Source organism: Oenanthe melanoleuca, chromosome 28 (assembly GCF_029582105.1).
Source record: "Oenanthe melanoleuca isolate GR-GAL-2019-014 chromosome 28, OMel1.0, whole genome shotgun sequence".
NCBI classification, from domain to species: domain Eukaryota; kingdom Metazoa; phylum Chordata; class Aves; order Passeriformes; family Muscicapidae; genus Oenanthe; species Oenanthe melanoleuca.
The window spans coordinates 2,624,378-2,639,279 of NC_079361.1; the positions used below are offsets into that span (position 1 = coordinate 2,624,378).

Consider the following 14,902-nt stretch of genomic DNA (forward strand, 5'->3'; position numbering starts at 1 on the left):
AGGCTGGACATTGGGGCTGGAGCAGCCTGGGACAGTGGGAGGTGTCCCTGCCAGGGCAGGGGTGGCACTGGGTGGGATTTCAGGTCCCTTCTGACCCAAATCATTCCATATTTCTGTGATACAAGTGCATTTCCCAGGGCTTTTCTCTCTGGAGTTTGAGCTGGGGGAACCACATTCACCAGCTTGGAGTCTGACTGAGCTTTTAAAAAGCACAGTGATCCCCACTCTCTTCATTCTTGTGTTTCTTTCCCTTTATAATACAAACACAGAGATGTGTTCCTGATGAGCTGCCTGGCTCCTGACAGGAGCAACAGCTCCAGGCTCACTGGGATTCATTTAGAGGAGCAAAGCAAAGGTGCTTCAGTGGTGCCTCAGGAGTGACAAACTTTATCTGCAGGGCAGTGGAAGTGCAGCTCCTGGCTGTGCTCTGGGTGTGCATCAGGCACCTCTGCACATGGGTCATGCTGAGCTCCTTCTGAAGATCTCCCTTCTCCTTTTCCATGCCCCCAAAGCACACAGAGCTGGCAGCATGTGTGTCAAGCTCTGGGGAATAAATAAGAACTCCAGAGAAAAAAAACAACCTTAGGGTGTTCTCACAACTGCACCAATCATCCTGCCAGCTGAGCCATGAAACAGCTTTTGTTCTTGTGTTAGAAGAAATATTTTCTGTTCCAGGCAGGGCCAAAGCTGCTTTGCAGGAGGGAAATAGCAAAGTCTGAAGAACAAAACTGAATTTCTATTATTATAAAAAATGAAAGAGGATACCAGGTTTGATATCCTGTCATGCTATGCACAGGATAGCTAAATACTCAGAGATTTGATTTTTAATTATTAATTTCAATCTTCATTGAAAGAAAATTATAGGTTTGGAAATTTTCTTAGTCAGTCATTCCAAAATTGAGCAAACCAAAATGTTTTTGAATCTAAACAAGCAGTTGTGGAACTGGATATTTAGGAAGTTTCTCATCTGTCCTTGCATTCAAGCAGAATCTGCAGAGTGGCAGTGGACACAAGGACAATGAATTTCAACAAAAAACACTTTTATTTCTCTAGTTATTTAATCAATTATTGTTTTTATCCAAGATTTTTATCTGGCATTATTTCTTATCATTTTTTTTTTTTAGATTTTGGGATTTTTTTCAGAGTTTTATTTAGATTTTTTTTTACTTAGTGCAGATATTTGCCTCTAAGAAAAGTGACTTTAAAATGAGGCTAGAAATAAAGTTTTTAATCCAGGAAGAATTTGTGTTTTGCAGAAGTAACTATTTGCTTTCCTGCTGCTTATAAATATTTGCAGGTCTCGAAAGTGATAGAAAATTGTGAGCATTTTGTAAAGCTCAAAGCAGAAGATGCTGTCTTATAAATCTGTCTATAAATCTGGATCTGCAGGGAATTCCCCAAAGTGTTTGGGCACTCCATTAAAAAATGATCTAATTACTGTGATGAGCTCAATTTTTCTGTGTTCTTTGGCAGTAACAGCTCGGGGGAAGCCCAGCTGCAGGTGGAGGTGCCTGACTCCATCACCACGTGGATCACAGAGGCTGTGGCTGTGTCTGAGGAGAGGGGGCTGGGCATTGCCAGGCAGACAGAGCTGAAAACCTTCAAACCTTTCTTCATCGACTTCACTCTGCCCTACCACGTCATCCGGGGCGAGCAGACCAAGATCCCCCTCACTGTCTACAACTACCTGGCTGTGTGTGCAGAGGTAACAGCCCAGCCCTCACTCTGGGTCATTGTTTGAAATCAAAACCAGTGAGAGACTCCAAGTCAGAAGTACAGTTTAATAGGGGAAAAGGAGAAAAATAAAATACATCAATAGTATAAAAGAAAAACCACTGACAGAGTCAGAATCCAACCTGACACCCTGCTAGTCAGGGTGGTGGTGGCAGTCCACATGAATTGATCTGCTCAAAGCAGTGATCCTGTAGAAATCCTGGCAGTGATCCTGGTAGCTCTTGTCCTCTGGAATCCAGTGTGAGGGCTGCTCTGGTGTTCCAAATCTCAGTTTTTATCTAGGTAGGAAATGTTTGGGTGGAGCATCTCCCAGTGGGATGATGGAATTTTATCAGTCATGCCCTGGGACTCACTGGCCATTAACAGGAGATATCTCCTGGAGGGAGGATGGGCTGTGGGAAAGATAAAGAACAATGCCCCAGCTGGTTTTTAACAGCTGGCCCATTAGCAGAGGATATCTCCCACAGAGACAAGGATCACTGCCCCTCCTGGTTTGACAGATGGTGACAGAACACAGACTTTGGGCACATCTTTACACTGTAACCCAGGACAGTTATCCCCAGGGTTGGTGGGTGAGCTGAGTCACACTACACAAGGTACCAGGCTAACAGAGAGCTCAGCTCAGCAGAGATGCTCTGAGGAGATAAATATTGCTGTTCTCAGCTCAAATAAACATCATTGCTTTATTTAGTTTTAGTTTGAGACACATGTAGTGGGCTGAGGTGTCTTGTAGCATTTCAGAAAAGCAAATGTTGAAAAAGGCAGGGAAGACAATTTGGAATCTTGTGCTGAACCACAGAAGGATTTCCTGCATAATCAAAAAGCTGCCACAAATAGATTATTTTGGTGGATTTTTTTTCTCCCCCAGAAGTTCCATCTCCCTTGATGTTTTCTTTGCACACTCCCCATCTTCCCAGCTTCAGTAGCATCACCCATTGCAGAATTGCTGAGCAGTCAAATCCATGGCTAGAAACTTTGAAGAATGAATATCTGCATTCTGAATTTTTTTATGCAGAATTCTGTGGGTTTCATATCATTCACTGATTATAGATCAGTTTGGCTTTGTGGCTGACATTTCCAATAAATGACATTTCCCAAACTTCCACAGGTCCATGTGAAGATTTCTGTCCCAAAAGGCATCAAGTTTGTTGGGCACCCTGGGAAGCACCACCTGACCAGGAAGAAATGTGTGGCCCCTGGGGAAGCCAAGCCCACCTCCATCGTTCTGTCCTTCAGTGAGCTGGGCCTGAGCAACATCACTGGTACACAGAGCTCACAGCAGCTGCTTGAAGGGGTTTTACAAGTGCTTCTTATTCCTCTCTCAGGAGACAATTCTTATTTCTCTATTTTCCCAGTTCTTTCATTCCACTTGATGCCAACTTGGCTTTTCAACCTTATTATTGTAGGAGGAAATTTCCTGCCTGTGATGCACAGAATGTTCAAACAAACATCAGGACATTCTCTGGTCTTTGTTTTTCCTGTTGTGATATTTGCTCATGCAAGGTTGGGCCGTTACATTTCCCTGAAGAGATCAGAGGAGATATTTAAACAAGAGAATAACAACAAATTCTCTGCTGATAATCCCAGTAAAAAATGTGCAACACCCAAAACTAGGAGAGAGTTTCTCTGTTGCCCTATGATTGTTCAAATATTGATTAGTTTTAGATGTGCTCACTCAGATGTGGCTAAAGGGACTAAGAGAGGTAATTACAGCACTTGATGTATTGTTAATCAGCTGCTTCTAATTAGTTTGGGTCTCTCACTTCTAGAGATCTTCCTGTCTCAAAATCTCTGCTGCTTTTCCCTTCTGTTTCTTAGCAAAAGCTTTTGCCTATGGTGGGACCAACTGCTGTCAGGAGGGGATGCAGACCCTCAAGAGTGGCAAACACTCAGAGGATTCTCACATGGACAAAAGGACCCCTGTGGGGGTGGATTATGTTCGCAGCAGTGTCATTATTGAGGTGAGAAAACACGAATTTATGATAATTCAGGAAAAAAAAAAAGCTTGGGCAAATTGTGAAATCAAACGTGAATAGATTTATAAAGATCCTCAATTGATTTGTGGTGTGTTAGGAAGATTGGTAATAATCAGCTTTAGTGGTACTTGTACAGAAAGAGCCCATTTGAGCTCCTCTGGTGAATCTTCTGTGCTGTTCAGGAGAAAAAGCAATGGAAATTTTATGGGATGAGCTTGCCCTGTTAATCTAAGAAATATGATAAAATGGAATGTTCTCTGGCAGTGGTTAGCACTGCTCTAGCAGCAGAACACAGTGCCATCCCTTTTCTCTAAAGGGTATAAACCACTGCACAGCAGCAGAAATAATTTCTGTATTTTCCAAGTAAAACTGGAATCTATTCTTGCTAATCCAAGTGGTTTATGTGTGGATTTCTGTCTTTCTATAGCCAGAGGGACTGTCCAGAGAATACACCTACAGTGTGTTCTTCTGCCCAAATGGTAAGTCCATGGTTTGAATGAAATATTCAGTTTGTTTGAATCAGTTTTAAAAAGAAGCATTTGGCTTCATCTTGTTAAGAAAAAAAAAAAAAAAAATTGAAAAAAATCTTTGTTTCTATTTCTCTGTGATTGATGAGTTATAGTGTGTAGGAAGAACTTGTAAATAAAGAGTCTTTCTTACCTGGCTGGCTAATTATGAATTTGCTCTAACTGCCCAAGTGATTTCTGGAAATGGCCATTAAATTCCTTTACTTTATGGAACAGTTTAAGTATTCAGCACTGTGGACAGTAACTGGGACTGTACTTTATTTTCAGCTGGTGTTTTAAGATTCAGCTCTGGAATCAGTCTGTCCTTTCTGCCAGAGATTTGGATAGCTCAGAGTTGGCTCCAGTAGCTAAACAGAGATGCTTTTGACCGCTAAATTAGAGGTGAAAAATCACTTGCTGAGTTCATAAGAAATTCAGCTGAGCAGTTTGAAGGATTTTCTGCCTTGAAAGGGGCAGAAATAAAAGATGAGAAGAACATCAATGTGTATTTTAATACTTTAAAAAAAGCTGGAATATACTTAGGAAAGATCTGTTTGAACCTCAGTCTTTGATGATTGTAAGATGAGCTGTCATTCTCACAACACTCCCCTGTTTTTCTGACTAGAGAAAATCCACATTTCCACCCCTAACAAGTATGAGTACCAGTACCTGCAGAAGCCAGCCCAGATGAGGCACTTTGACCTGGCAGTGAAGGCTCACAATGATGCTCACCTGGCACTGAGCTCTGGCCCCCATGACATGGCAGAGATGGCAGAGGTGGTCCTTGGGGGACAGCAGAACACCAGAACCTGGATCTCCAGCAGCAAGATGGGAGAGCCAGTGGCCAGCAGGGACACACCTGGCATCCTCTCCTGGGATGAGTTCCGCAGCTTCTGGATCAGCTGGGAAAATGGAGTTATCCAGGTACTGAATTCCTCTGAGTGAACTCTCTATTTAAACAGAGTTTGAGCACGCACACAGCAGTTTTTCATTGTAGGAGGTGGGAATTTCACTCCTGTTGCCTTTTCTCCCTGAGGCTGCTGTGGTCACAACAAATTTAGAAATGGGGTGATCACGCTTTAATGGCCTCAGATGACAAGAAGTGCAGGGAAATGGACCAAAACTTGCTGAAATTACTCCTAAAAGCCTCCTGGAATCAAGGAAGAAATGAAAAAATAGAGCCTGTTTAGAGGTTGCTATAAAAATGAAATGGCATGAGAAATCAAGGAAAAATTCCCAAACTGAGTGAAAATACTGAAAGTGAATGGGATACAAGTAGTGCAGGGAAATGGACCAAAACTTGCTAAAATTACTCCTAAAAACATCCTGAAATCATGGAAATAAAAAAAAAAAAGCCTGTTGATAGGTTGCTAAAAAATGAAATGGCTAAAAAAATTGTGGGAAAATTCCAAAATCTAGTGAAAACACTGAAAGTGAATGGGATGACTAGAAGTGCAGGGATAGGGATCAAAGCTTGCCCAAATGATGCTCACTGAAATCACTGTTATAACCACTGTTATCTCCTCAGGACCTCAGCCCTCAGTATTTTTAGTGATGGAAGCCATGAGAGCCAAGCCTGTGGAATCCTCCTTGAGCTTCTTTGGATGGTTTTGTGGGTGGGGAGGAGAGAGGCACTGCAGTGCAGGTGTCCCAGCACAAGGCTCTGGAACTCCTCCATGCTCTATTTTTTTCAGGTTGGCCACGGTACTCGGGTGCTAAACGAATCTATTATTGTGGAGTGGACAGTCCCCAAACAGCTTGAGGTGAAGTACATTGGCTTTTCCACAGGCTGGGGGTCAATGGGAGAGTTTAAAATTTGGAGAAAAGAAGAGACTGATGAAAATCACAATGAAGCATTTACTCTTGGAGTTCCCCACAACATAATTCCAGGATCAGAAAGAGCTACGGCTTCAATAATAGGTATCAATTATCAGGAGGTATCACTGAGGTACCCCTTATCAAATGTGAACAGATGCTCCAGCTGTTACTTCTGACCAGTACTTGAGTAATGCACACCAGATAAGATAGTCACAGGCATTTAAAAAGGTTTATTGCTGCTTAATTCTGGGGCAGATAATTCCTTGGGGTTTCTTTGTCACTTGTTTGAAGCCTGTTTGGGTTGACAGAGGTTTGAAGTTGATGCCACTTGAGGGGCTGGTATTTATTTCATTGGCATCCTCATCACAAGTTGTGTTCTAAACTGGGAAGTCATGGATAATCAAAGGCTGAAATGTGGAATTTCTTTAATCCAACAAGAGACTGAAGGGCTGAGATTTATCAGCTGAAGGACTTCCCACTTATGTCACAGTTTATTTGGCTCTGGGGTGGCCAGGAGACATCAGTGCAGTCAGGTGGGGGTTAACCTTAAAACACCAAAAGGAAACCTGAATTGCCTGATCCTGAGCATTTCCCCTCTTCCTCTAACAGGAGATGTGATGGGTCCTACTCTGAACAACCTGGACAAGCTGCTGAGGTTGCCCTTTGGCTGTGGGGAGCAGAACATGATCCATTTTGCTCCCAATGTCTTTGTCCTGAAATACCTGCAGAAAACCAAGCAGCTCAGTCACGAGGTGGAGGCTGAAGCCACTGATTACCTTGTTCAAGGTAACTCATTAATTTAAATTTATATTTAAATTTATAGGTGGAAAAAAGGCTTTGAATTAATAGTTTTCCTTTAAATGTCACTTTTTCTAATCAAGAATAGCTCAAGTGATGAGGATTCATCATTTCTTGCAGGATAATCTCACAGTCTGGCAGATTTTGATGGCAAGAGGTTTTCCCTTGATATATAACCTGTGTTTCCCTTCAGTAACTCCTAGTTCAGATGTTTATTGATTTATCTCTCTTTTTTCCTTTGCTGATTTCTATGTTTAAACATTTTAGAAAGTAAAGGCATGGCTCTTCCTCAAGGACTCAAAAATGAAATTTAATAAAAATCTGTATATTTAGGGATTTTTTTTGCCTTATTCATAAATTGCCTTTTCAAGCCTTAAGTCACTAGAATTATGGCTCTTTTTGATTTTTTCTAAAATAGTATTTTCTTAGCACACCAACAATCAAAATTTAGTATCCAAAGTCATTAAAAACCTTCATTACATGGTTCTAGGTTCTCTCTCCTTTCAGTGTCCTGTCCTACTTTACTAAGCAGCTCAAAACAACCATTTTTTCTTTTTTTCTTTTTTTTTTCCCCCCACTGTTTTTCTCAGCATTTGTTTTGGGAAGAGCCACATGCAAAATAGTTTTATAACTAAGTGCAGTTCTCAGGACAAGTAAGAATTCAGAGATCATTAAAACCAAGAGTGACCCAAAGGGACAAAGCTCTCTTGTGTATGAGTCAGACAATAGTCATGTCATGAAATCAGAGGTGACAGGGTTAGGTGGTTCTCCTCTGAAAATATAAATATAAAATGTAATATGTGAGATATTTCTTGTGTTCAGCAGCAAAAGCCCAGTGCTGCTTCCTCTGCCTGGCTCCAGATTTCACTTGTAATTTTCTGTGCTTGCTGGGAGCACTGAGGCAAAGGGAATTTGTTAATGGCCCGAGTCAGTGTTTCCTTTGCAACATCATTTGCTTTTGTTTTTTTTTTTTTATGAATCTGCAAACCTTCCAGGTTTTTGGCTCCAAACTCTGTTTGCTAATTAACCCTTACAGAAGAAACCCCCAAGAGTTTTAAACCCTTCTGTGTTTACTGGAGCCCTGCCAGGTGTAAGGTTTAGATGGGAAATGCTCACTCTAGAAGGATTTGTGATTTACCAAGCCAGAAAACTTCTTCATCCCTTAATCATCCATCATGGGAAGTGCTGATACCAAACAATTCCTGTGTATTCTCTCTTTAAAAGTGGCCTGGGCTAAGCCAGTCAGTGTTTTTTAAACCTTATCACCAAAAAAAAAAAAAAAAAAAAAAAAAGTGAACAAGGGAAAAGTGGAGAGGGGAACCTGTCCAGGGAGCCCCAGCATCCAGAGGAGGGTTTAGAAAAGAGGAGGGCTCAGACAGCAAGCAAGGCATGAAATCTGTACCACTCCCAACCAACAAGCAAAGGAGAATAACAGCAAGAGCAAGGAAGATAATTCAGCTCAAAATCACAGAATATCCTGAGTTGGAAGGGACCCACTGTGACTGTGGAGTCCAGCTCTGGAATGAATGGCCCATGCAGGGTCAGACTCACAGCTTGGCAGTGCTGGCACCATGAGCACTCACAAAGAGAAGAACAGAAACAATGAGAAGAGTGATATAAAATATAAGGACTGAATATGTCCATTTACACACTGGAAATGAACACTGAGGAGCTGTTTAAGCAGGAAGTGCTCAGTAGTAAATCATACCTGAGGGCTGCAGGGGGAAAAAAACAATTTAATTTAATTTAATTTTTTTATTTTTTGGAGGAAGAAAAAAAATAATGCCATTACTTAGGCTTTCTGCCAGGTATCTGTAGCTATCCCACCACTCCCAGACAAAGATGTGGTGACTACAAGAGCATCATCAATCTCTAGGTCTTCATTCCTCCCATTTTTCAGGCCATTCTCTGTGAGCACTGGGGGGCTACAGAGCCACACTGGGATGTGTGGGAGTCATGGGCAATCCTCAGGGATTGAGGAGCTGCAGAGGTCAGCAGAGAAATTCAACTCTGGAAATGAAACAAAAATCCACTGCCATAAAATATCATGTGGGGTGCAAAAAAACACTGTGCTGCTGAATCCAGCAGGCATTAAATGTCTTTTGACACAATTTTCTTACAGATTGGGCTTTTCCTTATTAGAAATATCCATCCTGGAGGGTTTGACTCCAATGGGTGTTTTAGAACTTTTTCCAGGTGTGTATTTATCCATGTGGAGGCTTTGTCAGGATGAGTGTACTTGTAGACAAACAGGTTTGAGAGCAAATCATTTTCCTAGTAGAAAGAACATTTCTACTCCTTTTTTTTTTCCAATTTCAACCTCAGAAGACATTCCAGGTGAGAGTTCTTATCCTCAGCATTCACCTTGTAAATAATGATGTGAGAAAGAAGCTCTGGGACAGCCCTGAGATCACAGCTGTTGTTTTTATGCTGTTCCAAGCAACAGCTCTGGGAAAAGCCTGAATCCAGCTGTCATGTCACAGGCAAGACATTTTCATTTGTAAATGGAAGTAAAATGGAAGGAGAGTGGCTGTATGCTTGGGTAAAACCCTTTTGATAATGCTTTTTTTTCAGAGAAGAATCAGATTTTTAGCATTTCCAGTGTCTGCAGTGTCCCAGATGTTATCCTGAGCAGATTTCTGGATGAGCTGCACACAGAGCTGGCTCTCACTCACAGCAGAATAAGGGGCTGTTCTGAGTCTTCATTCACTTTAAATACTCATTTTTCTGTGTGTGAGGAGATTTTGACTGCCCCAGTTGTTCTGTGACTTGCAGGCTACCAGCGCCAGCTGACCTACAAGAGGCAGGATGGCTCCTACAGTGCTTTTGGGGAGAGGGACTCATCAGGCAGCATGTGGTGAGTGGTTACCTGAAACTGAGCTGCAAAAGTGCTAAGTGCTTGCTAAACAGGAAAAACACACAATTGGCTGGGAAAGAGGGGTGGTGTTCCAGCTTCCCTCGTGGTATCACACACAGAGGAGAGCAGAAATAATGCAGTAATATTCAGTGGCTGAATATTAGAGTTGCTGTGCAGTGCTCTGCCTACATTAGGGGATGTGTTGTAGGTGATTCAGGACTCGGGAGCAGTTAGAGTTAAATCTGCTGATTAGTCCAGGTTTCAGAGCTGTAGTTAAGGGTCATATCTGCAGTTGGAGTAGCAATTATGGGGTATTTAAGCACCTAATTCCATTAGGGAATGGAGTTTTGTGCTTTGTGAAATGTGCTGTCCCTATAAGTGCTTCTATCAGGGTGGGTAAAAAACCCACCAAACCCAGCTCAAACCCCTCAAAGTAATCCTTGTGCCATGTGCTTTCCCTCCTGGATGAATGGAACAGGATGGGTTTGTGCTCTGGGAATAAAAAAACCTTTGGGTGACAGACAGGAGAGGCAGAGCTGGGACCCTGCAGAGCCTGGGAGCTTTGTGTGACATTAACCCTGAGTGCCACCACCCCAGGGGCTCTGCAGACCCTCAGCTCCATCCTTGGCTGGTTTTTCCTGATTTTCCTCCCAGCTCAGGGGAGCTGCTGCTGCCTCTCTCCTCCCAGGACCAGGAACTTTCATCTCCCAGTCCCTGGATGTGAAATCTGGTGACACACAATTACTCAACACTCCAAAAATCCCCTGCCAGGCAGCAGTGTTTGCTACCCTCCCATTCCTCAGGGGCTTGTAAATGCAATGACTCAATCCCCCAAATCTGGCCAGTGCTCACACTTGTTGTCAGAGGTTTAGAATTCCAAAATCACTTCTGGTGCTTTTTTAGCTCTTAATTCTGTATAAAGTGTAACACAGCTTCGGGCTTGAGGAAAGGATCTGGATTTCTTATGAGAAATATATTGATTCTTGATTTTAAAATATTGATTCTTAGCTTAAAAACTTTAATCATTTGGGATAAAAAATAGCTATACTTCAGAGTGTGCCATAAATATGATGGATACAACTTTGAGTTCTACTTTTCAATTTAATTTGTTGACCTTTAATCCTTTTCTTATTCAAAGCCTGAACAGCGTTCAGGTGCTTTCATATCCCATGAGAGTTTTAACAACAATATTTAGTGTTTCCCAACAAGATTTTTTTCAATTTATGCTTTCTAAGAATACAGATTTTTTTCCTCACAAGTACTTTATTCTGAATTTGTTTTCTCAGTAAAGATAGTTAATTCACTTTTACAGGTTAACAGCTTTTGTCCTCAAGTCCTTTGCTCAGTCTCGTGGGTTTATTTTCATTGACCCCAAAGAACTCACAGCTGCCAAAGACTGGATCATCCAGCACCAGAAAGAAGATGGTTCTTTCCCTGCTATGGGCAGGATACTAAACAAGGACATTCAGGTAAAAACCACACAGGTTCAACTTGCAGCAAGGACATTTTTAAAGTTATTGTCAGAGCATGAATGATCAATCTGAATATGAATTTTGCACTTGAAAGACTGGAATGCTGCAGGGAGAACCAGGGGAATTTCAGTTTAGAAAGGTCTGTCAGAATTTGTCTGTGGGGTGTCCCCAGAGGATGGAAAGCAAGTGTGAAGTCCTACAAAATACTGAATTATTACAAAATAATTAAATAGTTCATGAAATGTGTCCAGGGACAGCTGGGTCCTGGCTCCAACCAATATGAGCTTGGGTTCTTAAATTTTGTGCTCCTTGTGTGCAAAAAGAAATTTGGTGATGCTTCAGCTTCTCCTCTAATTCTAACACATCCTTTTTATTGCTTCAAAGTCTCTTTTTTTTTTCTCCAGCATCCTTTTCTCCAGTTTTCATGCAGTGGTTTGTGTTGTTTGCCCTTCCAGGGTGGGATCCATGGGAAGATCTCCCTGACAGCTTATGTGGTTGCATCTCTTCTGGAAACAGGTGTCACTTCTGAGGTAACAAAATCTCAGTTGAAACAGCTCCAAAAATTCTGCCTGTTCTTTTTTTATGAAAACTTTGTTTTGCTGATGTTTGCCTTGAGGTTCTGTGCTCTCCAGAATGACTGACAGCACCCAGGGAAGGGAGGCTGCTGGAAAGCCTTGGGGTTGTTCTGAGGTTAAGGAATCTGTTCTGAAGTTGTTCAAGGTGGTTCAGCCATCAGCTCATGATTCTTCCACCAGAGCAAAACACTTCCCTGCAGCCCCATCCCTCAGCCTCTCCAAGAAATTACTGCAAAAAGAGTTTTCTGCCTCTTAGCTCAAGCTGTGAGTGCAGCCTGTGCAGATCCTGGTCTCCTGCCTGCAGAGACTCAGAAATCCTGGCTTGGTGCTAAAAGCAGTTTAACTTGGGGATCCAGAGAGCTCTTGTGGTCTGGCTTGGCTGCAGTGGCCAAAATGCTACTGCTGTTAGATTCCAGTGCCTTTGGGGAGCTGAGCTGCTGCAATCTGCTGGACTGAGGGCTCTGCAGAAAAATGTTTCTGTTCTTTGCAATGAGACAGAGCAGGAACACTGCAAAAAAGAGAAGCAGCTATGTAGGAATGGCCAATTCCAGTGGAAAAAAACCCCAAACTTCCAGTACAACTGATGTTTTAGGGATTCCTTAAAACTCCTGGTGAAGCAGTGCTGCTGCTCTCTGGTGTGTTCCTGCCTGCAGCTCACAGAATGGAGATGTTCTACAGGATTATAGTGGCACATTCCCACTGAGTAGGGCTGGGAAGATGCTCCCCACAGATGTTCCCTTGCTCCTCAGCCAAGGGAGAGGGCAGAGCTGGCTGGGCACAGCAGAACTGCTGGGAGATGAGGAGAGCAGGGTCAGTGGTGCTGCAGCATCTCCTGGTGATCTGCTCTCAGACAAAAGGGTCCATTCAGGCACAGCCCCGTGGGTTTTGGAGGTGTCAGAGCAGCCAGGGCCCATTCAGGAGCTCTGATAACCTCAGCACTCCTGAAGAGTGAGACCAGGCTGCTCACCCCCTGTCCTTGTTGGAGTGGAAGGATTTCAACCTTATTAAGAATTCAGGAAAGCCTGCAGAGCTCACAGAGACCTTCCTGCCTCCCTGTCAGCCCTGTCCCCTCTGAGCAGTGATGTGATGCTCCCTCTGGGCTGCTGAGTGTCAAGGCAGCCCCAGCAGGGCAGTTTCTGTGCATTCTAATGGTTTTCCTAGAGGAGATTTGTGAGTGTTCCTAATGATCTTAGCTAGGAAATGAGGAAGGGGAAGGTTAGTGCCACAGGGAAATCAAAGGAAACCAAATTACATCAAGTCCAATTAAATTGTTTCTATAAATTATCAGAGCCACGTTCCTGCATGGTGAGGTCATTGGGGGAGTTAATAAAACATGTTTGTTGGCTGCAGGGACCCCTGGGAACCTTGGCCTTTATTATCCTCTGGCGTCTGCCAGACGCTCTGGAGTGTCAGGAACACAATCAAACCTCCAGCACAGAGCTCACCCTGCCTCTTCATCTGCTGCCTTGCAGGGACAGGGAATTTCTTCAGCTTTAGGGGGAAAAGTGTGTCTCACTGTTAGCCTAAATCATTCTTGCCCTGCTGTTTGCACTTTTTTTTTTTTTTTAATTTTTGATGCATGGCTTTTCTTAGGGAAAGGAAAGTGTCAATGCCTTTCTTCAGAGAGCAAAATGTATCTTTCTGAGTTTATTGTGGGGGTTTTTTGGATTTAGTTGTTGGGTTTTGTTTGGAGGATTTTGTTTTTTAATGGGCACAAAGTCACTAGTAATAAATTGATTCTAACTTCAGAGGCTGGTACATCTGTCTGGGTTTTTTTCCCCTGTACTGTAGGAAGAAAGAAGAGCTGTTGACAAAGCAAAACACTTCCTGGAGTCCAACCTGTACTCAGCAGAAGATCCCTACACCACAGCCCTGAGTGCCTACGCCCTGACCCTGCTGCACAGCCCCTCTGCAGCCACCACTCTGCACAGGATGAACAGCATGGCCATCACCCAAGGTGAGAGCACAGCATGAACAGCATGGCCATCACCCAAGGTAGAGCTGGGGATGAACAGCATGGCCATCACCCAAGGTAAGAGCTGAGCATGAACAGCATGGCCATCACCCAAGGTAGAGCTGGGGATGAACAGCATGGCCATCACCCAAGGTGAGAGCTGGGCATGAGCAGCATGGCCATCACCCAAGGTAGAGCTGGGCATGAACAGCATGGCCATCACCCAAGGTAGAGCTGGGCATGAACAGCATGGCCATCACCCAAGGTGAGAGCTGGGCATGAACAGCATGGCCATCACCCAAGGTAGAGCTGGGCATGAACAGCATGGCCATCACCCAAGGTGAGAGCACAGCATGAACAGCATGGCCATCACCCAAGGTAGAGCTGGGCATGAACAGCATGGCCATCACCCAAGGTAGAGCTGGGCATGAACAGCATGGCCATCACCCAAGGTGAGAGCTGGGCATGAACAGCATGGCCATCACCCAAGGTAGAGCTGGGCATGAACAGCATGGCCATCACCCAAGGTGAGAGCTGGGGATGAGCAGCATGGCCATCACCCAAGGTGAGAGCACAGCATGAACAGCATGGCCATCACCAAAGGTGAGAGCTGGGCATGAACAGCATGGCCATCACCCAAGGTGAGAGCACAGCATGAACAGCATGGCCATCACCCAAGGTGAGAGCACAGCATGAACAGCATGGCCATCACCCAAGGTAGAGCTGGGCATGAACAGCATGGCCATCACCCAAGGTGAGGTGAGAGCACAGCATGAACAGCATGGCCATCACCAAAGGTGAGAGCACAGCATGAACAGCATGGCCATCACCCAAGGTGAGAGCTGGGCATGAACAGCATGGCCATCACCCAAGGTGAGAGCACAGCATGAACAGCATGGCCATCACCCAAGGTGAGAGCTGGGCATGAACAGCATGGCCATCACCCAAGGTAGAGCTGAGCATGAACAGCATGGCCATCACCAAAGGTGAGAGCACAGCATGAACAGCATGGCCATCACCCAAGGTAGAGCTGGGCATGAACAGCATGGCCATCACCCAAGGCAGAGCTGGGGATGAGCAGCATGGCCATCACCCAAGGCAGGGGCTCCATCCTGGGCTCTGCCCTCACAGGAACAGCCAAGCACAGCCTGGAGCTGCATTTGAGCTGCTGGAGAGGATGAGGCCTGCAGAATGAGGGGTTCCTCATGGCAA

General features: G+C 44.0%; 1 protein-coding gene across 1 annotated transcript in view; it reads left to right on the forward strand.

Annotated features, from left to right (window-relative positions):
• Positions 1-14,902, forward strand: part of CPAMD8 (C3 and PZP like alpha-2-macroglobulin domain containing 8) — a 52,157-nt gene that overhangs the window by 16,822 nt on the left and 20,433 nt on the right. Inside the window, exons 20-30 of the mRNA XM_056512344.1 lie at positions 1,474-1,705; positions 2,843-2,996; positions 3,553-3,695; positions 4,138-4,189; positions 4,842-5,140; positions 5,911-6,136; positions 6,644-6,820; positions 9,608-9,689; positions 11,002-11,158; positions 11,617-11,691; positions 13,528-13,693. Of these exons, the coding sequence (XP_056368319.1) occupies positions 1,474-1,705; positions 2,843-2,996; positions 3,553-3,695; positions 4,138-4,189; positions 4,842-5,140; positions 5,911-6,136; positions 6,644-6,820; positions 9,608-9,689; positions 11,002-11,158; positions 11,617-11,691; positions 13,528-13,693 (1,763 nt within the window). The remainder of the gene's footprint in view (positions 1-1,473; positions 1,706-2,842; positions 2,997-3,552; positions 3,696-4,137; positions 4,190-4,841; positions 5,141-5,910; positions 6,137-6,643; positions 6,821-9,607; positions 9,690-11,001; positions 11,159-11,616; positions 11,692-13,527; positions 13,694-14,902) is intronic.